We start from the raw sequence: 25,209 nt of genomic DNA, 5'->3' as shown, positions 1-25,209 counted from the left end.
ATAACAATACATCTGAATGGAGGTGAATACACTGCATGGTGCTGTGGGGCAGGAATGGCAGCACTGCTGCACCACTCGTGACTGACCTTACTAATCATGACTCTCATTAAACCTACGATATGTGAGTTGGCTTTGCTCTAGTCTGTGTGTGTAGGGGTTTGTCTTCTTGTGATGGACTGGTGCCCCGTCCAGTGATTGATCCTGCCTCGACTCCATTGCCTGATGGGATACGCTCAATGTGTGACCCTGCCCTGGAGAAGCGGGTGGGGAAGATGGATGGATAAATGGATAGGTGCTGATAAAGTCTGCTCTGTTCTTGTCATTTGATTGCATGCTATGGCTGTGCTTGCTATTCTCACTCACTGACACAAACGAGGGGCTCATCAGTTTAGTGGCAACAGGCAATATCTTTGTGAAATAATGAAATTAACCTTGATATAGTGAAAGAATATAAGGATTGTGCCGGATGGCCAGGACCCTTACGTGGCTGAGATGCCTGTATAATGCCAGGACCGGGGGAGAGAACACATACAGGGCACTAGACGGCAGCCCCCATGGGTTGCCGCAGTGCCTCAGTCTCCCACAGGATTCTATTGGAGTTGGAGTTTGGCACAGCGCTGTTGGGTTCAGTGGGTGCCGCCAGGGGGTGCTGCAGTGACTGAGGAGCCCTACTTTGTTGAGCTTCCCCCTCACCTGGAAATGCTTCTGGACCACACTTACAGGCCACAGGAAGTGCTCAAGGATTAAAGAAGCCACAGTTGGAAGTTAAAGAGACGAAACTTGCCAGAGGAGGAGTTGAAGCGGAAGGAGAAAAGAGAGAAAGAGAAAGAAAAACACCAGGACAGCCCAATACAAACAAAGTCCCAAAGCAGTAATCTAGAAATGGAGTCAAACACAGAGCATGAAGGTCAAAAATTCCAAAATATTCCAAGGCACAAGCACAGGAAAAAAAAAATCAACTCACGACACCAGCGTGCATTCACAATGAACTGCAAGGCACTGTGGGAGATCCTGCAGGTTTATAGAGTGGAAAGCAGTTCAAAGTGGTGATTGGCAGGTGACCCCACATCTTAGGAGAACACCCACAAATCACACGAAAGGTGACACGGGAAGCCTATATACATAAAGAAAATCAACTACCAAGATTAATGGACAGAATTGACATAAACTAAAGCATCAAAAATGAACAAAACAGAAATAAAACAGGAATTTGAACCCCAGCCAGGGGAAGAACAGCAATACACATCTGGGCATCAATGTTCAATGTGAATAACTCTGCTTTCTGATGACTTTAAAATCCACATGCCGGACCTGGAAAGTGTCACAAAGGAAGATGATCAACAAAGTGAAGAACATAAGCAATCATAAGTGTTACTTTTTCAGTTATTATTGTCTAGTTGTCTACAGGATAGAGACAGCACATCTGGACATTAACGTTGAGTGTCAGTTACGGCGCTTTGCGATGACTCTCTAATCCACAGCCCGGACCCCAAATTATATCACGGGAGGAAGAACAGGGTAGTTAAAGTGAAGCTCACATCTAGGCTCCTTTTAAAACGGCTAAATCTCACAACACTGCCGTGCTTTATGAATTTTTTGTTCCTCCCACCATAACCTATCATCTATGAGGGAGGAGCGAAAGCTTTAGATTCATCAAAAATTTCAATGGCTCTCAATGTTTAGGGTCCCCTGATATCGAAAACATCGATATCTCAGTGATGTGTGTGTGTGTGTCACAGTTTTCTAGAGTTACAACGTCTGGACAGAAAAATACCAAACTTGAAACTTAAGTCGATTTTTTGGTTGTTATTAGTTTTTGAGCCAAAAGACAGAGGCACTCTAGAGGAACCCTCAAATAACATAATTCTGCAATTATGAACTCTTCTTGCCAATTGCTATCGTAATGACCTATTTTATGATCAGGAAGATCAGCATCAAAGTGGTAAATAATTACTGACATGTTATAGAATAGTTTGGGTAACTTGACTCATTGGACACAAAGCCTACTGACGCTCAAGTCCGAAGTTTTACTTCTTATAATGACATGGACACGTTGTTTTGCAGTTCACGTTGTTGTGGTGTGAAATTTGAAATATAAGTTGATAAATATTTTGTATGTATTTGTAATTTAGACAAAGCAATGTTATATTAGTGTTCTATATCCTGTGCTCGCAGCACATATAAAGCGTATAAGGACAATGCGTTCTAGAGATGAAACGTCAACGACTAAGCAAAGAAGAAAGAGAAACGCGGAGAAAAGAGACCCAAAAGCGTTGGAGAGAAAAAAAGGCAGATAAGAGATTATGAAAGCATTGGAATTCGAAAGGCTCAGACAAACGATGGCGCGATGCACTTGCAGAGAAAGGTGCAGAATATGAAAGCAGTAAAATTAGAAAGTATTTCAGTGTCCCAGCCAGGTTGAAGCCTTTTTTGTTTTACGTGACTGTTAGGTCCGATTGAGGGAGGGTGTACAGCACGGAAGACTGATAGTGGGTACTGACTGATGCGGTAAATTGGGCGAGACCCGGGGGATGAGGGGTTGGAGAGGTGCTAGAAAGTTGTGTTTGGGGTTACGAAGTCAGCGATTTTTCAAGTAAAACTTTTGTGACACTTTATTACGCCAGTCGCTACAGTATCAAAAAAAAGATAGTAAAGATCGCATTACCGCAAACAAAAGGTGATTAATTGTCAGGATCAAGTGTAATTGAAAAAATAGCAGGAGAAAGCGAAGTCAGAAATAAAAAAGCAAAGAGCAAAAAACAAAGTCTTTCCACCTTTGCATCATTCAATGCACAAAACGCAGATTTACACGATAATGGACCATACGCTATGAGAATCTGTGGTCACGCAACAGTTAAAGCAAAGACAAGTTTCATTTCAAAGAAAACACAATTCGGTCAGGTGTAGATTTAAGATCATGGAGAAGCGATCACAACACGAGCAGCAGAGACACGAAGAGGCAAAAAGGACAGCGGCTGTACAGGCTTTAAAATGATCGACGCGGCCCCCCTTCACACCGCGAGCAGCGTTATACACCCTGCAAGAAAGACATTTAACCACGCTCGGGGCCAGAAATAAAGGACAAGTATTGTTTTTACAACATCACGTGAGACAAAGCAGTGAGCCATCATTTAAAACAAGTCTATGGACATCTAACCTAGCAGTTGTTGGATTACTTTTGGTAGACACATATCATGTGCTCCCAGCTCTAAAACAACGACATGCGACAAGCAGAACAGGCAGCTCGACAGCAGCAGAAAGACAGCAGATGATCCGACGGCATCTCCTTAGCGTGCGTTCAGCCGCCCCCCCTTTACAACACGAGCAGCGTTATATATGTCCTGCGAGAAACAGATGTAACAACGCCTGGGGCCGGAAATAAAGGACAAGTATTGTTTTTACAAAAGTTTTTAAAGTAAAAGTGAAAATAATGCATATGTAACAATTCCAATGAAAATAACAATCTCTTTAAATTGCATGTCCAGTAAACCAAACATGAGGGTGGACGAGCTAAGCGAGCACGGGGCGGAGCCCCCTAGTCATTGATAAGAACAGCAATGGTTTGACCCCCCCCCCTCCCCCCTTTAGGACTGAATCTTTGTAATTTTATGACACGGGTCGAGGGAAGTGCCTAAAACCAGTCTGGCAGGCCTCTCTCAATCAGCCCCCACAGGAAAGCCAAATTGCCTGGCTGGCAAGCATCAGCTTAACAAACGGCATTGGGGGCAGGAGTGAAACCATTGTGTCACACTGGAATTCTATTGGCTTAAAGCTGCCTGTTTGGTTTTAAATCAGAAGCCACTAAGTAGCACAATGCTCTATTGGCTGTAGGGTCTGGACAGAGAATCTATAAATTTGCTTGCTTTACCACTCCGTATCCTCTTACACCATCGCCATGAAGAAGCATCTCTCTGTCACACCATTGCCATGAACAGCCCAGCTTGGCAGCCATATTGAGACAGGCATGCGGCCTGACCAAAAATGATGCCTTAACTGGAGACATTTTAAGTAACTAACAAGTCTGTGTGCCGCCTGAAACTACACATCAACATTTATCAGGCTGTATGGTTGCCAATGTTCACTTTTACTTTGCTTATTATTATTTATGAATATTATTAATAATACATTATTTAAAGTGTAACTTAACTTCTGCCCGTCTTTTACTACACCTAATTGCCTGAGGTTATAAATGTAGAAGGGAAGATGGAGAGAAGTTATGTAGTACAATACCTTATAAACAGTGGTAAGTCTGGGAGATTTGAGGCATTTTGACAAAGGCTACTTATTAATAATACAAAAGGGGAACGTAAAGTGATATAATACCAAGACGCAGAGCAATGCTCCATAATATTTTTGGCTTGAAAAATGAACAAATTTGGTACATTTTAAGGTTTTTCTTCATAGTGGGACCCTGGTACTCACTAGCTCCATTATAATATTTGTTAAAATTTACAAAGTACTAGGGTGTTGTACTGTGTTAGCCATTATGAATGTAGTGAGAAGTCAAGCAAAATGACCTCTTTTATTAAAAAGATTACAATATGCAGGCTTTCGAGGCAACTCAGACCCCTTCTTCAGGCAAGATATAATCTTTATTTAAGATGTAAATTTATGAAATAAGCTTCACCTCAGAATACAACTTCATATGGTAAGCTAATACACACCATGACTGTGATGCCATAATTTGAAAATATTGAATTTATGCTTTAAATTAACAACCTGAAACAGAGCAAACATTAAGAAAAGAAAATGAAAACCTGGACAATGAGCGATACGCAGCACCTGCTTATATATTGTCGACAATGTCACTCAAAAACACGACTGCCGAAAGCCACGACCCCCAGCAACGGCACAACACAACAGTTAATGGAAGCAAGAAATGGTGAGATTTAACTTTATAAATGTCATAACAATAATTAATAGCAAAAATAATCAAATATTTAGAATCGTCAAATACAAAAACACCTGACTGTACACAAAAAAGATTTTGAAAGGTAGGAAAATCTTCCACACAGAATCTGCAACAACACCAGTCCAATGCACATCGACACTCACACTGTTGGCCATTTTGGAGTCACAAATGACCCAAACCCGCATTTCTTTGGGGATATAAGAGAAAAACTAGAGCATCCCAAAGAAAACCAACACATACACAGGGAGAACACGCAAAGCCAACAGAGACAACAAACAGGCGCGGGACTTGAACCCAGGATGCTGAATCCAAGAGGCAGCAGCACCGGCATGCAAAAGTAAGAATTTTATTAATTAAAGCACTAAGCAAAAGGGAGGGATGTGCACAGGGAGTCGACAAATACAAAACGGGATTTTATTCCAGGCACTCTGGTTTCTGTTGCACATATTAGGTTAATTAGCAACAAGCCAAGAATTCAATTCACAAAATGTATTTGGGGCAATTCATGTGGAGAACGGCCCAGCTAACCATTCATTTTGAAACCCATTAAATCTATTTTTGGGTCACTGGGTCTCGGCAGCGTGTGAACGGATAACTCTGGATGGAGAATGGATAGACTCCAGATGGCACGCCATTTTAAATGAGGAGGCTGAAGGTGTGAGGCAGCACAGGTAACCACTGTGCCATCCTCAATAACCCATCTGTCACTACCATACACAGCTAAAAGACTGTTAAACACGTCTTACTGAGATTTTTTGGCCTGTTTTGAATTTTTTTAAGGTGACCCACACTCTACTTATTGTACGGTTTTCAGTTTGCTTACCAAGATCACAATTTTAGATCCATCAGTCCAAGACACATCCACAATTTGGGCCCTCTAATCGACATGATATACACACACTGGGCAAATTATTAGGGACACCTGCTTATCCATGCAATTATCCAATCAACCAATCACATTGCAGCAGCTCAATGCATAAAATCCTGCAGGTACATGTCAGGAGCTTCAGTTAATGTTCACATCAAAAACTAGAGTGGGGAAAAAATGTGACTTCAGTGATGTTGATGGTGGTAGGATTGCTGGTGCCAGATGGGCTGGTTTGAGTATTTCTGTAACTGCTGACATCTCGTGGGATTTCCACACACAACACAACAGTCTCTAAAGTTCACTCAGAATGGTGCGAAAAGGTAAAAAACATCCAGTGAGCATCTTTTCTATGGATGGAAATGCCTTGTTGGTTTGAGGTGACAGAAAAGCTACAGTAACTCAGAAAACCTCTCTGCACTACTGTGGTGAGCAGGAAAGCATCTCAGAAGACACAACACATCGCAGCACCCTGAGACAGATGGGATAAAACAGCACAAGACCACGTCGAGTTCCACTCCTGTCTGCTAAGGCTGCAGTGGGCACAGGCTCACCAAAACTGGACAGTTGGAGACTAGAAAAAAGTAGCCTGGTGTGACGAGTCTTAGTTTCTACTGAGGCACATAGATAGTAGGGCCAGAATTTGGTGCCAACAACATGAATCCATGACCCAAACTGTCTTGTGTCAACAGTCCAGGCTGGTGGTGGTGGTGGTGGTGTGATGGTGTGGGGAATGTTTTCTTTGGGATTGTTCATACAAATCAATCTTTGCTCGAATGCCTTGGCCTATTTAAGTATTGTTGCTGATCATGTGCATCCCTTCATGGCCACATTTTAGCCATCTTCTAATGGTTACTTCCAGCATGATAACGCACCATGTGACATGGCCAAAGTTTTGCATGAACATGACAATGAGTTCAATGTTCTTCACTGGCCTTCCCAGTCATCGGATCTGACTCCAATAGCAAACCTTTGGAATGTGGCAGAACAGGAGATTCATAGCATGAATGTGCAGCTGACAAATCTTCAAAATTTGCGTGACGCAACCATGGACCAGAATTTCAAAGGAATGTTTTCATCATCTTGTGGAATCCATGCCATAAAGAACTGAGGCTGTTTTGAGAGTACATGGGGGCCCTACTAGTATTGGTACAGTGGTCCTAAGACTCTGCTCAGTGAGTGTACATAGGTCTAGGATGTGGGAGTAAAACCAACTTGTGCACAAGGAGAACATGCAGACATCACAAAGATAGCGACTAGGCCTGGATTTAAAGCTGTGAGGCAGCAGCACTAAGCACTGTACCACCATGCTGTCAAAGCAGGGTCCTCAGCCCACTAAACATACCTGAGACAGTTGACCAACCTCCAGGTAGAAGCAGATGATGAAGGAGTTCCATCCAACCCACATGACGAGCCACACTGCATACTGAAAGAGATAACAACACAGGTCCATCAGTACCTTGGCATTTGGTGTTGGAACTCTTGGCACAAGGCTGCCAACTGTCAATATTAACAGCAATTCAGGCAAGCAGCTTGACAATTAAACACATGAGGAGAAGCCAACTCCCTGCGTTAAGTATACAGGCACACACACACACTCTCAGCATCCGCAACAGCTATAGCACCCATAATGAGCCTTTAGAGCAGGGATGGGCAAAGTCGTTTCTGGAGGGCTGCAGTGGCTGCGGGTTTTGGTTCGAGCCCAGGTACTTAATAAGAAGCACTTATTGCTTAAGTAACACTTCTGCTTTATTTTAATTGTCTTGCTTGTTAAGATTTTGAACGCTTATTGCTTATTTTAGTTTTGAACAGCTATATTCTCAGTTTTTTATTGCCCCTTATTAGCAATAATGCAAATGATAAAAGAAACCAGAATTTCTCCATTTAGCTTGTTTCCATTTACACTTGTGTGAATTTATCATGCACTATAGGGTTTAATTAAATACTTGGAACAACAACAACAACATTTATTTATATAGCACATTTTCATACAAAAAGTAGCTCAAAGTGCTTTACATACTGAAGAAAAGAAAAAATAAAAAATTAAAGTAAGACAACATTAGTTAACATAGAAAAGGAGTAAGGTCCGATGGCCAGGGAGGACAGAAAAAACAGAAAAAAAACTCCAGAAGGCTGGAGAAAAAAAATAAAAATCTGCAGGGGCTCCAGGCCACAGGACTGCCCACTACCTAACCTGACTACCTAACTGGTTCTTGGAAGATCAGGGTCTGATGGATTAAAGGCAACTATACTGCAAAGAAAAGAAATAAAAAATATGATATTTAATTCAGTAATATTGAGGTAGTATAGAAAAAAAGACCCCCTTGAGGTACACCATCTTTTTGTACTCACACACTTTGTCAATCCCCTTTTCTCCACTTTACGCTAGTGTGGAGACAAAGCCCACCTCAGCAGCACTAGAGGAAGGGCAGAAACCAACCCTGGACAGGATGCCCTCATGCACAGATTCACACTAGGCCAGCTTACAGTGTTATGTGGGATTTAAAGATGGCCGTTGAGCTTGGAAGTACACCACACGGCTTTTAACTCCATGGTAGTGTAAAATGCTATTAAAAAGCAGGTATCTAATGGACTCTACTAATACACGTAATAACAGGCTATTATCACAATTATTTTTGAATATGACCCCCATTACAAAAATATTTAATACTTATTGTCGGATGTGTGCGCAAAAGCTAACTGAAGTCCAAAGCCAACTGAATATCACTGGTTATGTCACATTTAGCGGCTGAGTGACATGTGACTTTCCGGAACAGTCCTGCTGGCCCCTTTGTCTGATGGCCAATAGTGGGAGCCAGTGCTGTAGGAAGGGCTGACAAGTACAGCGAGTTCAACTGTAATCTCTTTGCCTTTTTCTTTTTCCATTCTGTCATGGTGGATAAAACATGAGACATCAGACAGACGAGCTTCTCTTCTATTCCTGAGGTTTAAAACACCTGTGTTCCTTATTCCTCATCCCCTGAAGGCCTAACTGATGGTGAAACAAGTGGAGAAGTTCTTCAATATGCCACACTGGCATGGTGATTAACACCACTAGGCATTGCTAAGGACAGCTGAGGAGGACTGACGCTTAACATCCAGAAGCTCAAAGTCCTCTGCTGTCAGTATGAAGGCCTCAACCCCACTTGTAAGCCAAAAGAATGTGGACACCCCTCCAAATTCTTCAGTTCAGGTCTTTGCTGTTAATAGGTGCATAATATCATCTGTTACACACGTGCACTTGGGGGACAGTTTATGGGCTTGAATAAGTGTATGTTCTTGCCAGACTAAGGGATGGCGCTGCCCTCTAACTCTTTCTCCTCTTTCGCTGCAGACCAGGTAACGAATCCTCAACCTAAAGCCACTTCCAGCCCTCAGAAGACGGCCAACATCATCACTTTCTCTTCTGTTCCTGAAGGTGTCCCACCTCCTTCTGATGTCTTTTCTGGTTCTCATTACATCTCTTCCCGTCTACCAACTATATGTGGCAGCCATTTTCTTTTTCCCTTAGTTCTGTTTTGTGCTCATGTCTGTGAAGACCAACCTAACCAACATTTTTTCAAGTATACAGGGTGGATTCCCAAACCTTTCACTCTGTCGTGTGTGTTCATTTTACGCAGCGCACAGCCATTCAGTCTCCACTGACAGACACTGGCAGTAAAACACGGCATAGTGAAGAGCAGAATGACTTTAAACGTGGCGCTTTAATAAGATGCCACCTTTGCCACAAGTCGGTACGTGAAATTTCTGCCCTGGTCAACTCTGGAAGTACCTAGGAGCAACAACAGCTCAGCCACGAAGGGGTAGATCATGCAATCTCACAAAGAGGGGCTGTCGAGCATTGAAGCTCATAGCAAGTAAAACAAACCACCTAACGTCTAAAGCATCAGTAGCTTCATGAAATGGGATCTCAAGGCCAAGCAGCTGCACCCAAGCCCAAGATCACTATGTGCAATGCCAGGCATCAGCTGGGGTGGTGTAAAGCCCACCGCCATTGCACTCTGGAGTAGTGGACATGTGTTCTCTGGAGTGATAAATCACGCTTCACTCTCTTTCAGTCTGATGGGCAAATCTGGGTTTGGTGGATGCCAGGAAAATGCTACCTTCCAGACTACATTGTGCCTACTGTGAAGTCTGCGATAATGGTCTGGGGCTGCTTTTCAGGCCAGGACTCTCGGTTCCAGTGAAGGGTATTGTTAATGCTTCAGCAACCAAAAGACATTTTAGACAATTGCACACTTCCAACTTTGTGACAACAGTTTGGAGAAGGTCATTATCTGTTCCAGCATGACTGCACCTCTGTGCACAAAGCCAGGTCCATAGTGACATGGAGGAGCTCGAGTGGCCTGCACAGAGCTCTGAACACAAACCCTTTAGAACATCTTTGGTATAAACTCAAATGCTAATTGTGAGGCAGATCCTCTTGTCTAAAATCACTATCTGGCCTCACAAATGTTATTTTGGCTTCACAGGCACAACTTCCCAAAGACACATTCCAAAATTTTGTCGAAAGCCTTCAAAGAAACTTAAGCCTGTTATGAGATGACGATGTACTGATTCGTTTTTGAGTCAAGAGACAGAGGCACCCTAGAGGAACCCTCAAATACTGTAATTCTGCAATTATTTATGAACTCTTCTCGGCAATTGCTATCGTAATGATCTATTTTATGATCAGAGTGGTAAATAATTACTGACATGTTATAGAATAGTTCAGGTAACTTGCTTCCCTGGGCTAAAAACCTACAGACGCTCACATCCGAATTTCATGGACTATGTCAGATTTGCCGACCACAGTCCTGCAAGGAAAGCGAGGGTTTGGGACTGTTCAAATGGAGGAGAGGCTTGTCGGGCACTGATGTCAGTTTGATGTTTCGCCTTTACCTTCACGTAGTGGTCTTCCTTTTATTCTCCATGCAGACTCCACACAGACTGAGATTTGAATCTAGACGGCTGAATCTGTGAGTTGATTGGCTGTGTGACCTTAAGGTACTTCGGAAACACAAGATATTGATGAACGACGAAGAAAAGACACAAGTGAATCATGTAGTCAGTCACCCCCTGAGATTCTTAGCTGTATAATTTACCACATCATGTCGAGTCATGTAGAATGATGAAGCATTTAGAGTCTGGGGGGGAATCTGCAAACATGAAATCAAGGGGCTGATCGCCAAACGGGGCATATGGTGGTCCCAATTCTGTAGTCCTGTACTGTCCAGCCAACTCACTCCAAGTCCTCAAACTCGTTCCACAGGGCGTCTTTAGGTACACAGACTACAATGGCGGCTTTATGCTGACTATTCCTTCAAGCCAATAGCCGCCATTATGTGTTCTGCACCCACACAATGCTCAACGGGATGACCCTGGGGTCGGCTGAATTCAAAGCGGAAACTCAACATCGGCGACTGTCAAAAAGCTGAATAAAGATAATTGGCTTGATACATTATTCTTAAAAGCTGAAGGAAGACATGGTGCTTTAGATAAAGGCAAGCATAGATACAAGTGGAAATGTCACCTTAAAGCTACGAACAGCGCAGGGGGTCGTATTTCATTAAAATCAATTAAATATCCATTAAAATAAATTCATTATGCGTATCTGAGGATTGCCTTCCATTTAATTACAAACTAACGGACGATAAAATGTTTTCCAAATGGGAGATTTAAACTGGCAGATGGATGGCGCATACAGTTAACTTGTAATATTTTATGATTAATGCAATTACAAATTAATAAAGATTAATACAACTGGTTAAGCTGTAACTGCATGTCAAGGGAATTTTGTACCTTTGCAGCTGTCAACAAATGATCAAGACAATCTTTCTCTTTTTTCTTTCTTCGATTTCACCCCATCAGGCTGTTTTGGGTAATTTAGGTTTGGGGGCCATTCAGCAGGAGCAAAGCCTCGATTGGCCTTCACTCTACCATATGGCAAAAAGCCACTACTGTCCAGCTTAACGTCACTTACTTCTCATGTCTCTGTGAAGTAGGAGGAAACATGGAGATCCAGGGAGAATTTGCAGAACCCAAACAGACCTGGGGAGAACGTGCAGACCCCACACAGACTTGGAGAGAATGTGCAGACCCCACACATACTCAAGAAGAAAGTGCAGACCCCACAGAGACCCAGGGAAAGTGTGCAGACCCCCCACAAACACGAGGAGAACTTGCAGAACTCACAAAGACCTGGGGAGAATGTGCAGACCCCACACAGACTTGGACAGAATGTGCAGACCCCCACAGACTTGGAGAGAATGTGCAGACCCCACACAGACTTGGACAGAATGTGCAGACCCCCACAGACTTGGAGAGAACGTGCAGACCCCACACTTACTTAGGAAGAATGTGCAGACCCCACACTTACTTAGGAAGAATGCGCAGACCCCACACAAACCTGGGGAGAACTTGCAGACTCCACACAAATCCGGGGAGAACTTGCAGAATTCACACTGACCTGGGGAGAATGTGCAGACCCCACACAGACTTGGGGGTTTGAATCCAGACCGCTGAATGTGTTAGCCAATGTGCTGCTCCATGGAGAAGCAGCAGAATGTCAGATCACCTAGGCGTGTAATTATACACTTATGGATGATTTTAAGCTTCATTGCCATCATTAAGAACGGTAATGTCCACGAAGAGGGGTCCTAATAAAGTTAAAGTAACCTTGTACAGCAGCAAACACTTCATGCCTTTCCTGATGTTTGTGCACTCACTCTTCTACTGCTAAGGTGGCCATCAAACAAACTCCTCTGATTTAAAAGACTACGTTAAAAAAAAGATATAGATCTTTGCTTGCGATCTCCTCGTTTCTCTTCTTTTATAGGCTTTCTGTCCACTGACTGTTTGTGCGTGAACGCTGCTGACTTGGGGATTTTGACAGTTTAAGTGGAGTTTAATTACTGCTAATGAACTACCAGGTTCTATAATCATAACGTGAAAATTATTTGCTTAAACACGTATTTATATAATTAAAACGAAGTGTAAGTCCCAGTCCGCAATTACAGCACAATTTGCAGCCTATCATAAGCACCAAAGGGAGTAAAATGTCTTCCCAGCCTTCTTGAAACTCAAGAATCCAGCTGAGAAGTGCCAGCCGCCCTGCCTAAATAACCTGCGACGAGTGCAAAGCCGAGGACGACGAGACAGGAGCCGGGAATTGAGCAGCTATTACAAGGGAATGGAGAGCAAAGTCCTCGGGCACCTGCATCGACGGGCAATGCCACACACACAGGCTGAAACACACGGGGGTCTCATACAAACACACAGTGACAGGCCGCACTGCACACACAAATAGTATCACATGAGCAGAAGTGATAAAGAACACACACACACAGAGGGGCACCAAGCCCACCCTGAATGAGCACCACACACACACACACGCGCACACACACTCACAGGTCGCACAGCTTCTATAAAAAGTGCCCAATCCTTGAAAAATTTCACATTTTTGCTTTGCGCCCTCCGCCACCATAACCTATCATCTATGAGGGAGGAGCAAAAGCTTTAGATTTGTTTAAAATTCCGATCTCCGGTTTTCAACGGATCTCGACGTTTTAGAGTCCCCTGATACCGAAAAGATTGATATGTCGATGATGGATGTCTGTCCGTCTGTGTGTGTGTGTCTGTTTCTAAAGCTAAAATGACTGGATGGAAAAATACCCAACTCGAAACTTAAGCCTGTTATGAGATGACGATCTGCTGATTAGTTTTTGAGCTAAAAGACAGAGGCACCCGAGAGGAACCCTCAAATACCGTAATTCTGTAATTAATTAAGAATTCTTCTCGTCAACTGCTATTGTAATGACCTATTTTATGATCAGAAAGATCAGCATTACTGACATGTTATAGAATAGTTCGGGTAACTCGGTTCCTAGGCCGCAAAGCCTACTGACACTCACGTCTGAATTTTTTTTATCATTATACAACATTAAATTTTAGTGGAATTAAATTGATTTTTTTGACTTATAAACAGAAAATGACCCTTTAATGTCAAAGTGAAAACAGATCTCTACAAAACGGTCTAAATTAATTCCAAATATCAAACACACTACTATTGATTGGGTAAATACAGTATTCACCCCCTTTAATATGGCACCCCTAAATCATCACTAAGGCAGCCAATTGGTTTTAGGAGTCACAGAATTAGTTCAATGGAGGTCCCCCGTCTGGACTTTCCATTGATTGTTGTCTACATGCTCTTTGTGGTGAGTCAGTATGGTGGCCTAACCCACATAATGAAGACCACTCCAAGCACCTCTGTGAAAAGCTCATTGAAAATCACGAGTCAGAGGATGGAGACAAGAAAATATCCAAGTCACCGCAAATCCCATTGAGCCCAGTGAAATCCATCATGAAGGATTGGGAAGATCGTGGCATAGCTGTAAATCTGTGTAGAGCAAGCCATCCATAAAAACTGAGTGACTGCACAAGAAGGAGATAAATGGCCACCAGGAGACCTCTGAGAACTTTGAAGGAGTTACAAGCTACAGCGGGCAGACTGTGCAGACAACAACTGTGCCCGGCTTTTTCACCAGTCGCAGCTTGATGGGAGAGTGGCAAAGATGAAGAAAAAAGCATCTCGGCTAGAGATCGCCTTAACTCTTTCAGGGCCGAGGTCAACATTTGTTCAAATTCAGGGGTAGAGGACAGTAATCAGCTGTAAACAGCGACAAAAATCACTGTTACATTTTAGTGTGAATCCCTTTGCTAGATGAAAGTTAGCCTCATTGATCTGACCTTAATTCCCTACACGTGCTAGTAGCAAAGAGCAAACAACCTCTAAAATGGCATCGACATCTGGCGAGAGACCAAAGGGAATGCGCAAAGTAAAATACTGCGCAGACGACTTTTTGCACATTATCGCTGAATCGAACTCTGACTCGTCAGACTCTGATTTTAATGCAAGTGATCTGGAGATGGAGGCCGAAAACAAAAGTGAGGTACCAGCATCGGCTGATCGTGGTGCTGAACGCGTTCGTGTAGCTGACGCACCTAAAGCAACATTCACCTGGGAGGACTGCCACTTACGATGACAAGAGGTACAAACCGGACTGCGTCACACTGCAACTACCACTGCTGCCCACCTGCCACGCGAAGACAACCAGGCAGCAGGACCACCACTCATTCCTGCCGGCCATGGAGCACCAGCAGCAGACGTTTCATGTTGATTTATGTGTGAAACCACTGCGTCTGCTGAGTAGACACCACGTCTGAACACTGCACCAGTGAGGGTGGTGGTGGTGACAGCATCAGGCTATGGGTATGCACCTCTGCAGAAGCTTCTGGAAGGTGTGTGAGAAAATGGAACAAAATGCAGGGAAATCCTGGAGGAAAACCAGCACCTTGGCAGAAGATTTGTTTTCCGGCAAGGAGACGACCCCAAGGATAAAGCCAAAGGTACACAGGAATGGCTTCAAAACAACAATGTGAGTGTCCTGGATCGGCCGAGTCAGAGTCGAGATCTCAGTCCAGTTGAGAATTTGTGACTTAGGCTTGATATCGGCTGTTCACCCACAATCCTCGTGCGACAAGACAGAACCTGAGACGTTCTACAAAGACGAATGGAGGGAGATGGCAGTGTGGAGATGTGTACAGCTGACAAAGACCTGAGCACACAGACTCAAGACTGTCATGGCTGCCAAAGACGCATCTACTAACTAGTGGGTGGGGGTACCTATGCGGTCAGTTATTTTGTGCTTTATATTTGTAATTAACTTGGACCATTTTGCAGAGATCTGATTTCACGTTGACATTAAAGAGTTTTTTTTCCCACTGGTCAATGTCAAAAAAGCCAAATTAAAATCCCCTGTGACTCAAAGTTGTATAACAATAAGCTGTAAAAAGTTCCATGGGGGGAAACACTTTTTATAAATCACAAAGAGGTGTAACATGCCAACGAACACCATCTGACACAAACCCAATAGGCAGCAAGCCCATGTATTGGCACGACACACACACGCAAACACATCGACACGAGCAGCATCACACACACTTAGGCTGGACTGCATTTACATGTACCACCCATGACACCCACAAAGCTGGCACACAAACGGGTATCTCTACAAGCACATAAAATGGACTTCAGAACACAGCACCAGGGTGGACAGCACGTGAGATTCTGCATCAGTTAAGAAGCTGCACTTGACACGGGCAGCGCCATCCATGTTTGCAGTACATCATTCCACTCAAAGACCTCGAAGACACGGGCACGACTACTGCATCAGGAGCATCACACACAGGTGACACAAGACATACACATGCACGGCATGACGTACACATGGACAGCAGCATTAGAACGACGTGGACAAAAAACACTACATGGGCAGCTGCACCCGCACATCCAGCATCACACATACACAACTAAAATGGCACTCTCTGGGCGTATGTGGGTAGCCTCGCTACTACCAAGGTGTCACATTTTATCCACTCCTCTAATATTCTCCTTTATCGTTCAGGACGAAAAATGAAAAAGCTCATCAGACTTATCGTATATTTTTGTGTCTGATCAACGCCTATTGCAAACAATAAAAACAAAAAAAATCAAACCATCAATGAAAAGTTCCTACCATGATGAGGTATCTGGATCGGTACTGTATGGTGCCAAAGATGCCCAGGATGACCGCCATGATGTGGATGAAATTGGCCAGAATAGGTGCCCATTGATATCCCAGAAAATCAAAAATCTGCCTCGCCAAGGCTGCCACCTACAAGAGCAAGAAAAGAGAAAAGAGATGAATAATGGACCCCCACACTGAACAAACAGCAACGGGCACAGTGAATAATCTGTAATTGTTAGAGACGCGATATGGAGTGAGCCTCGTGTCACATAAGGTGGGCACTTTTTGAGACACTTCAACCTGCTGACTCACACTACAATCCATAAACATTTGAACTTTTGATGTCTGCCACCCTTCTGTGCCCACTTAGAGTGGCAGAACACCTTCAACACACAATTATCAGCAGAGGTATGCTTTACTAAGTGAGGAGGTCAGCAATTTTGATCTTTTTGCTCAAAAAATGCTCCAATGTAAGATGTCATGTACTGCTCGTGCCCAGCATACGAGACCACCGACGCAGCTCTGTCTTTTATTTACCCACAGGTTGACTTTTCCCAAAATTTTCATAAACAGCCACTGTGCCACAGAGTTCAGGAAAGGGTGTTTGTAAATGTGGTGCTGGTGAAGGGCAAGGGGTGGATCTACTAAGAAACTAATGAAGCTTAAGCTGTAGGACCCCTAAACCCCCGCACCCTGCATAACTGGAAAGCTATAAGGCCTAACAACCCGACACAAGTGACGAGTTGGAGGTGGGCACATGAGCGATGGCGGTCCGCCAGTTTTCAGTCACGGACGATTGTGTGTTGGTTCGTTCCATGCATTGTTACAATGTTGCTTTTCTTGCTGATTTATTACATTACTGATTTTTCAAATGTTCATTTTCTCCCTGTGCTTAAAAATCATTAAAAAAAAACGGCCTGATTATGCGGCGTATGGTACGCCACGGGTTGGCTAGTGTTTTATGATTTACTAGTGTATTGCTTAAATGTTACGTATACGTTAGTTATTATAAATTATAATATTGTTCTAACGAACTTTTGTCTAGCACATGTAGTGACTGCTGATAACTGTATGCTTTGTTATGAATTGGCTGCAAAGTACACTACAGGTAGGTAGAATTTTTACTCCATTTTTATTTATGTACAGTACAGGTATATATATATACAGTATGTTGTAATTACAGTAATACATCCATCCATCCATTTTCCAACTCGCTGAATCTGAACACAGGGTCACGAGGGTCTGCTGGAGCCAATCCCAGCCAACACAGGGCACAAGGCAGGAACCAATTCCGGGCAGGGTGCCAACCCACCGCAGGACACACACAAACACACACTAGGGCCAATTTAGAATCGCCAATCCACCTAACCTGCAAGTCTTTGCACTGTGGGAGGAAACCGGAGCGCCTGGAGGAAACCCACGCAGACACGGAGAGAACATGCAAACTACACGCAGGGAGGACCTGGGAAGCGAACCCGGGTCTCCTAACTGCGAGGCAGCAGCGCCACCGTGCCGCCCCTACAGTAATACATTGTTATTATAATAGTTTAGCATAGAAAAATGCTTATTTCAACATACACAGTTGTCAAAAAAATCATAAAAAATGGTTGCTATAAAAGCGCAGATTTCCACGATAGAAAATGAGATATGTTCCATAGAAAAATCTGCGATATAGCTGGGGCGCGATAGCTGAACCACGATATAGTGGGGGATCACTGTATTCCTGTGGAGAAACTACTTACAAGACAGAGTGTACAGGTAGGTGGGCATCGGGTTCCATCTGCTCTAGTGTCGTTTAACTTTCACAGATGGACCCCCCGGACTGAGTCCACTCCGACTCTGACACCTCCATCTCCACTATAGGGGGCTGAGGGGGACTTGGTTTCCCATTGCCACTTAAAAAAGCAGATGTGCCTAATCAGGGCCAGCAAGAGGTTTTAATCTGCTCCGGGCAAAACTGTACACGGTGCCCCCAAACTGTACTGTTGAGAAAAATACAGCCCCCTAAATTTTGTTGCCGCCTAGTTCACCTAAATGGCAGAACCAGCCCCATTGTTGCTCCAGCGTTATAAAATCCTAATTCCCCCCATTTGCTTTTGGGGTTTCAAACATGAGTAACTTGGAGTGGGTGCCATTATTGGTTGGCTGTTGTATCGTTAAACACTCGCGCCTCCTCCAGTTCATCTGTTCCTTAGCCACACAACACTGCTTCCCGCGTCTGGCTTTTTTAAGGGTGGACACCAAGATACAAAAGTGAACTAATTAGCGAACAACCTGACTTTAAATCTATGACTCAACGCGATGCAGAAGCTGGGACAGAATTCGGAGATAAGCTTTTCATTTCTGACAGGCGGCGCATACTAATGCAAGCCAACATCTGGCAAGTTTTGAAAGGAAACGCTTTCACAGAGACGAGACCTCTGATGTTATTTGAGCTCAGTGATAATCCAGGGGTTGGGTGATGAAAAGCGCAGAATCCCCACACAGGGAATGCAGCTGCCCGTGAACAGATAAGAGTTGAATTTAAACACTCAGTCCAACGACAAGTGGTTGGGCCTGATTTGTGATGTGGACGTGGCTCACAAGTGCGTGTGCCGACCCACCATGAGGGCCCACTGATGCTTTTCCCATCACACAGATGCCTGCTTACAACATTCATGTAACATAAACCTCATTTCTGCTTTATTTTACTGTATCAGAGCTTTGATAATGCTTTAAGGTGCAAAAAAACACACGCATATGCAACAAAGTCCTAAATATGGGGGCTTTAATAGACCTGCCATTGCTGTGTCCCAAACATTATGATGGCCTGAAATGGGAGGACCGTGCAGATGAAGTGTTGTCATTCCAACATGGAATGATACGCAATGTGCACTTTAATCACAATGTCTGAATTGTTACATGCAGAGATACATAGATGGATAGATAGATAGATAGATACTGTACTTTATTAACCCAAATGTGTCATTATCCCAAACATCATGGAGGTGGCTACATAATGTAGTGTTGAGGAATAAGAAACGCAGGTGTATTGAATAACACAAACAGAATAGAAGCTCGTCTGTCTGATATCTCGTGTTTTACATACCACGACAGAATGGAAAAAGAAAAAAAAAATCAAGGCTGGGACTGAACTCGCCATACCTGGTAACCCTTCCTAAAGCTGTGGCTCCATCAGGCAGCACAACAACAACAACAACATTTATTTATATAGCACATTTTCATACAAAAAGTAGCTGAAAGTGCTTTACACAATAAAAAAAAAGAAAAACAAAAGACAAAATAAGAGATTAAAGTAAGACAACATTTGTTAACGTAGAAAAGGAGTAGGGTCTGTTGGCCAGGGTGGACAGGAAAAACAAAAAAAAAAAACTCCAGACGGCTGGAGAAAAAAAAAAATAAAATAAAAAATAAAAAGCACGCTATCGGCGATCACAAAAAGGGGTAAGCAAGACTGTGCTGGGCGGTCCGCAAGCAGTGGCTAAACTTGACATACCCTACACTTTTTCCAACGTGTAAACTGACGTGAGCCTGTGATGAGACCAGCAACTGCAGTCGGCAAGTCTGACTTACCCACGGACTAGAAGTTGCTTAATGTGACATCCATCAGAACAACCAGCGTTTTGCTGTGATCTGCCGTTGACACATTCTCAGATGTATTTATTATGAATCGCTAGTAAAGTGAGGGTTATTAGCATGGCCATCGTAGTCGGGGGGTAGGGTAATGATTACCCAGTGCCCACTGGGTGGGGGCCTCGACGCCTCGGATGAAAAGTTTGTTTTTGAGAGGAAGGGGCCCACATTTGAATGATTATGCATGGGGCTCAGAGTTCTCTGCTACGCCCCTGGTTATTAGGATTGTAACCGCACACAAACACACATGTGAAAATCCACTGCCCCCGACTAAAGTTGTCCTGGTGCCGACCCTGACTAAATAACAGACCAACACTTACAGAGCTAGCTAGCGCGTAAAAAACATTTCCAGAGGACAACTAAACTGCTTTACTCCTGGGTCAGTGGTGTCAGTTTGGCTTGCGTTTCACTTTATTTCTTGCCAAACTAATCTTCAGATTTTATTCCGAATTCAATTTTGTGTGAATCGCCGGCTCATCACTCTGTCTTAAGTGCTACTCTATCATGACGAATGACCTGACGCTACACTAACAGGAACATCTCTACTTTACCTGCACCAACTGGTTTAATGTAACCATCTGAAAAGATGAAGGAAGGACCTAATGAGGGGCCTTAAAGAGGGTTAACCTTCAGTCGGCTCGAGGGTCATCTGCCTCTGGCTTTAACTCAAGCTGTTTTAACGATTGTCTCAACACGAGCTGCACAGTGGCGCAGTGGTTAGTGCTGCTGCTTCTCTGCTTCAACAACTTCAAGATTTATTAATATAGCACATTTTCATACAAATGGTGTAGCTCATAGTGCTTTACAAGATGAAGAAACATTGATATGAAACAAAAATAAGATTAGGCAATACTAAATAACAAAGTATAAAGTGAGGTCAGATGGCCAAGAGAACAGAACAAAAATCCTAGATGGGCTGTAGAAAAAAAAAACAAAATCTGCAGGGGCTCCAAGGCCAAGAGACCACCCAGCCCCCACTGGGCATTCCACCTAACATAAATAATCTAAATCAGTCCTCATAGTTTGCAGGCTTCATGCTCCAGCGACCAGGGTCCAAATAGCCATTCAGTTAATGGCTGTGTGGACTGTCTGCCCCTTCCCTACATGCAGTTATTTAATTGCATTTCTTTTTCCCCCATACCAGTGACTAGCAGGTTACACTCATTGGCGTCTCTCAATTAGCCTGCTGGGTGTAATGCCATGGAGGGTCTGCTGCTGGCTCCACACTTATCCATGCCTTGCGCTTGCCACGCCCCCGTACTTCAAACTGAATTGCCCGATTATTGCCATACTGAGCACTGAGAGCACCGCCCATCGCCCTGTTGTTCAGTTTCCTGCGCCACCATTCTTTCCAGACGCCAGCTGCCACTGTACTGTTAGAGGTAACAGCTGGCACATAATTTATTTTCGTTGAGGTGGGCTTTTTCTTCTTTCGTATGTAATTTCATTTCCCAGTTTCTCTCTCTCTCTTTCTCAATTCTAATTTGTCCTCCTCACTAACACAGCCTTGCAGCTCCGCGTTATTAAATATACCTGTCAGCGCTCGCTGATGTAATGCGATTACGTTGTCAGGTTGCCTCAGAAATTCTTAACCATTCTCCCGTTTATCCAGCTGTGATATGACATCGGTGCCAGTGGTCCAGTTATACACTTAAGTGACAGTTAATCTCGAATTGTAACACGGGATTATTTTCCCTGTCAGGCACAGCAAGAACATAGCGTTCTGTTCCTATAATATGCAAAGTACAGCCCAAAACTCTGTACCCTCAAGCGAGCATACCTCGACAATTAATTTGTGATAAATTAGTGAAAATAAACAAGTCTGACAGCATATTGTGTGTCTCGAGAGAGGATGGCCAGCTTCGGCGTACTGCTCCACTAACGCGTAAAACGGGACGGCGGAGTGAGTCAGGAGAGACCCAAGGAAAGCTCAACAAAAATCGCGCTCGTCTAAACGCTGCCGTTTCCTTTGCATTTAACATCGACCTTGACTCCTTCAATCTCCACGATCACATTCTTCATCAGCTCTCCGGTTTTGTTTAAGGTCTCCATTTGTTTATTAAGTCCGCTTTTCACAGTCTTTGATCTACCGCTAAATTGGGTTCTACTGGTGCCACACAGCTTCTGGTTATGAATATCCAATGCTTATTAATGCATTAGGCTTTAATACATCGCTGCACGTTCGAGCTCCTTGTTGACATCTTGACAGCACAGCATGCCCAGATCAAGGCCCTCACCACATCGGCACAGGACACTGCCGGATGTCTGCCACACTCCTATGATCTCCCGCTTCATTTCTTTGCCGTTGTTCTGTCGATTTGTGCTGCCTTGTTGAAATAAGATACACATGCAAATATTTACAATTTTTAAAATGAAAACGTCGAAATGAACATAACATTTTTATGGTATCACTCCCCATCAGCCAACCATTTTTCTGTACATACCAATCATGTTCGGTTTACAATCACAACAACGTTAAACAAAAAAACATTAAAATGGGAAAGTCATTGGATTGAGGCATTGGATACGTTTGCTACTAATGGGTTAAACGACAAATAATAATTTTAGTAGGGTCCATTTTAATCCGGGGCGGCACGGTGGCGCAGTGGTAGCGCTGCTGCCTTGCAGTTATGAGACCCGGGTCCTCCCTGCGTGGAGTTTGCATGTTCTCCCCATGTTTGCGTGGGTTTCCTCTCACAGTCCAAAGACATGCAGGTTAGGTGCACTGGCGATTCGAAATTGTCCCTAGTGTGTGCTTATTGTGTGTGTGTGTGTGTGCCCTGCGGTGAGCAAGCGCCCTGTCAGGGGTTTGTTTCCTGCCTTGCGCCCTGGGATTGGCTCCGGCAGACCCCCGTGACCCTGTAGTTAGGATATAGCGGGTTGGATAATGGATGTTTGAACCCATTTCACTTTATCTATTTACAGTATTTAAGAAACTTATGCGTTAAATGTCGTCTATAGAATAAATGTATACTACGCATGTGCAGAAGCTCATTTCTATGGGTTGCGTGGTTCGACAGAACACCGGCGCTGCGCTGTCTGAAATTAAAGCTTTCGCCAGAGTATTATTATTATTATGATTATATTACAAACCGAATGATTAGTATTCTTTCCTCAGTCCTCCCAACCTTACCACCACTACATTTACATTCAGTTTTATCAAACGTCTGAAAACGTTTATTGGAATGGCGCTATATAAATAGAATGTATTAGTAATATTTGTTATACAATTTGTCATATTTCTTTTGGTTTTCCAGTTGGAGCACAGGCTAGTCAAGCGACGTGTTTATTATCACACAGTGTGAGTGGTGGGATTTGAACCCACAACCACAGGATTTGGAGTCGAAAGCCTTAACCTCTACCCCACACTACTTTAAGGACCAAAAAAAGCATCCCTTTAGGGAGGCAAATCAGTGTGTCTCAAACCTGAATGAGTTGTCAACTTAAGCTAAAAAAATACGCAATCGATTTCACGTTTTAGGGGGCTTCTGATTGCAGATTGCAGTCCTGCACCCACTTTGCTCCTGCATACTGGTGAACTGAAACGACTGTCATTAAGTCCAGTTACGAGCAGATGGCTGCCTGTTGTACAACGCACGCTTCATTAGGAAAGCCAACGAACGTGGACAAGTTAGAACTCTTCCAGTTCCGTATCAGTCTCGTCCCAAAAAGGTGAATCAAACATTAATTTTAAAAAGAACATACAACCAAACATGTTCTAATGTTTAGATTTGCTTTTTTTAACCATGAAGTGTGGTGAGTGACAGCCGTCGTGCGTCACCTGTGGTTTAGTATTACCAAACGAAAACATGAATCCTTCCAAAGACGTTCGCGTGCTCCTTACAGTACTAAATAGTTCAACATTTCCAAAGGAAGAAACGAAAATCTCAAGGCTTCACAAAGAACATCGATACTACAAGTCAACGAGCATCCGGGCATCGTCTCTGTGGCTAATGCAGGAAAGCGCAAAGAAATGCAGAGCCGCTCGCCCGGCCTCGAGCGACACACAAGCGCACTGAAGATCTCGACGAGTCAGCCGACTGCAAACTACAGCATATAACTCGCTGCACTCAATTCACTCACCCCGATTTCGACAGACCTCGGTCCGTTTACCGATTAAAAGACAAACGGACACCACATTTGATTAACTCTTAAACACCCGTGTGTCGAGTTACAGTACATTTGGACGAGTACGTCGGATTTTCATTGATTATGTGCGCTGTATTTAAATTTTGAATATGGTTTACTGTTACGTGTAATGTGTGCCATTATGGGAACACTTTGATCACAGAAATGTTATTTCTGGCTAAGCAGGTAGTATTTTTTTCTTATAGAATAGACAACATGAAAAGTCATCATTTTACCACAATTTAGAGATTTCGAGTGGCTTTCCGACTCGGAGCTCCGTCGTAGTAGGCCGTTCACATAGAACTTCCAATTGCATAAAAACGCAGCGTTACTCTGACATTCTGTCATCCATCCACCCATTTGCTCAAACCCGTTTTTATAGAGCAGAGTCGCGGGGAATTCGTGGTGCCTATGCCACCAAGTATTGACCACAAGTTTATAACAATCCCGGACAGGACAACAGTAGCTTGCAAGTTACTTATATTCCTACCCAAATCATATATAGAGAGTCTAGAGATTCTGGTCGAGGAGGAGGCCTTGGAATAATTCATTGTAACAAAATGCAAATCACTTCTAAAAATTTAGGCAACTTTACATCCTTTGAGGTATTCATTTTAAATATTAAAACAGATTCCAACACAATTATAGTGCTAGTCTACAGACCACCAGGGCCATATTCATTGTTCATGACTGAATTTAGCAACCTTCTGTCTGATTTGGCTATAAATTATGATCACGTAGTTCTGATGGGGGATTTTAATGTACACATTGATGTGGAAACTGACACTTTTAGCAAATGTTTTACTTATTTGTTAAATTCAGTAGGATTTTGTCAGATTGTCAAAGGTCCAACTCATAATCATAACCACACATTAGATTTAATTATAACTTACAAAGTTGAAATTCAAAATTTAAATATTACTCCATTAAATGTAGTTATTTCCGATCACTTCTTAATTACATTTGATTTAGTTCTGCCCATGCCAACGCACTCACAGATTAAAACAAAGACAGTGCAACATCTAGATTGTAATTCTGCTTCAAAATTTATAGATACCTTGAGTAAGTCGAGTGTAATTGTGGAAAACCATTTAGATCAGTTAACATCAAATGTAAACATG

General features: G+C 43.3%; 1 protein-coding gene across 2 annotated transcripts in view; it reads right to left on the bottom strand.

Moving 5' to 3' along the window:
- The window catches only part of nkain1 (sodium/potassium transporting ATPase interacting 1), a 447,372-nt gene that overhangs the window by 135,979 nt on the left and 286,184 nt on the right, over positions 1 to 25,209 (bottom strand). For both annotated transcript variants that reach the window (XM_039739190.1, XM_039739191.1), the window contains exons 2-3: positions 16,337 to 16,474; positions 7,123 to 7,203 (exon numbers count right to left, since the gene is read on the bottom strand). In XM_039739190.1, the coding sequence (XP_039595124.1) occupies positions 7,123 to 7,203; positions 16,337 to 16,474 (219 nt within the window). The remainder of the gene's footprint in view (positions 1 to 7,122; positions 7,204 to 16,336; positions 16,475 to 25,209) is intronic.

This window comes from Polypterus senegalus, chromosome 17 (genome assembly GCF_016835505.1).
Source record: "Polypterus senegalus isolate Bchr_013 chromosome 17, ASM1683550v1, whole genome shotgun sequence".
In the NCBI taxonomy this organism is placed as follows: Eukaryota; Metazoa; Chordata; class Cladistia; order Polypteriformes; family Polypteridae; genus Polypterus; species Polypterus senegalus.
The sequence above is the reverse complement of the archived record's forward strand: the minus strand, read 5'-3'. Positions and strand labels throughout refer to the sequence as shown.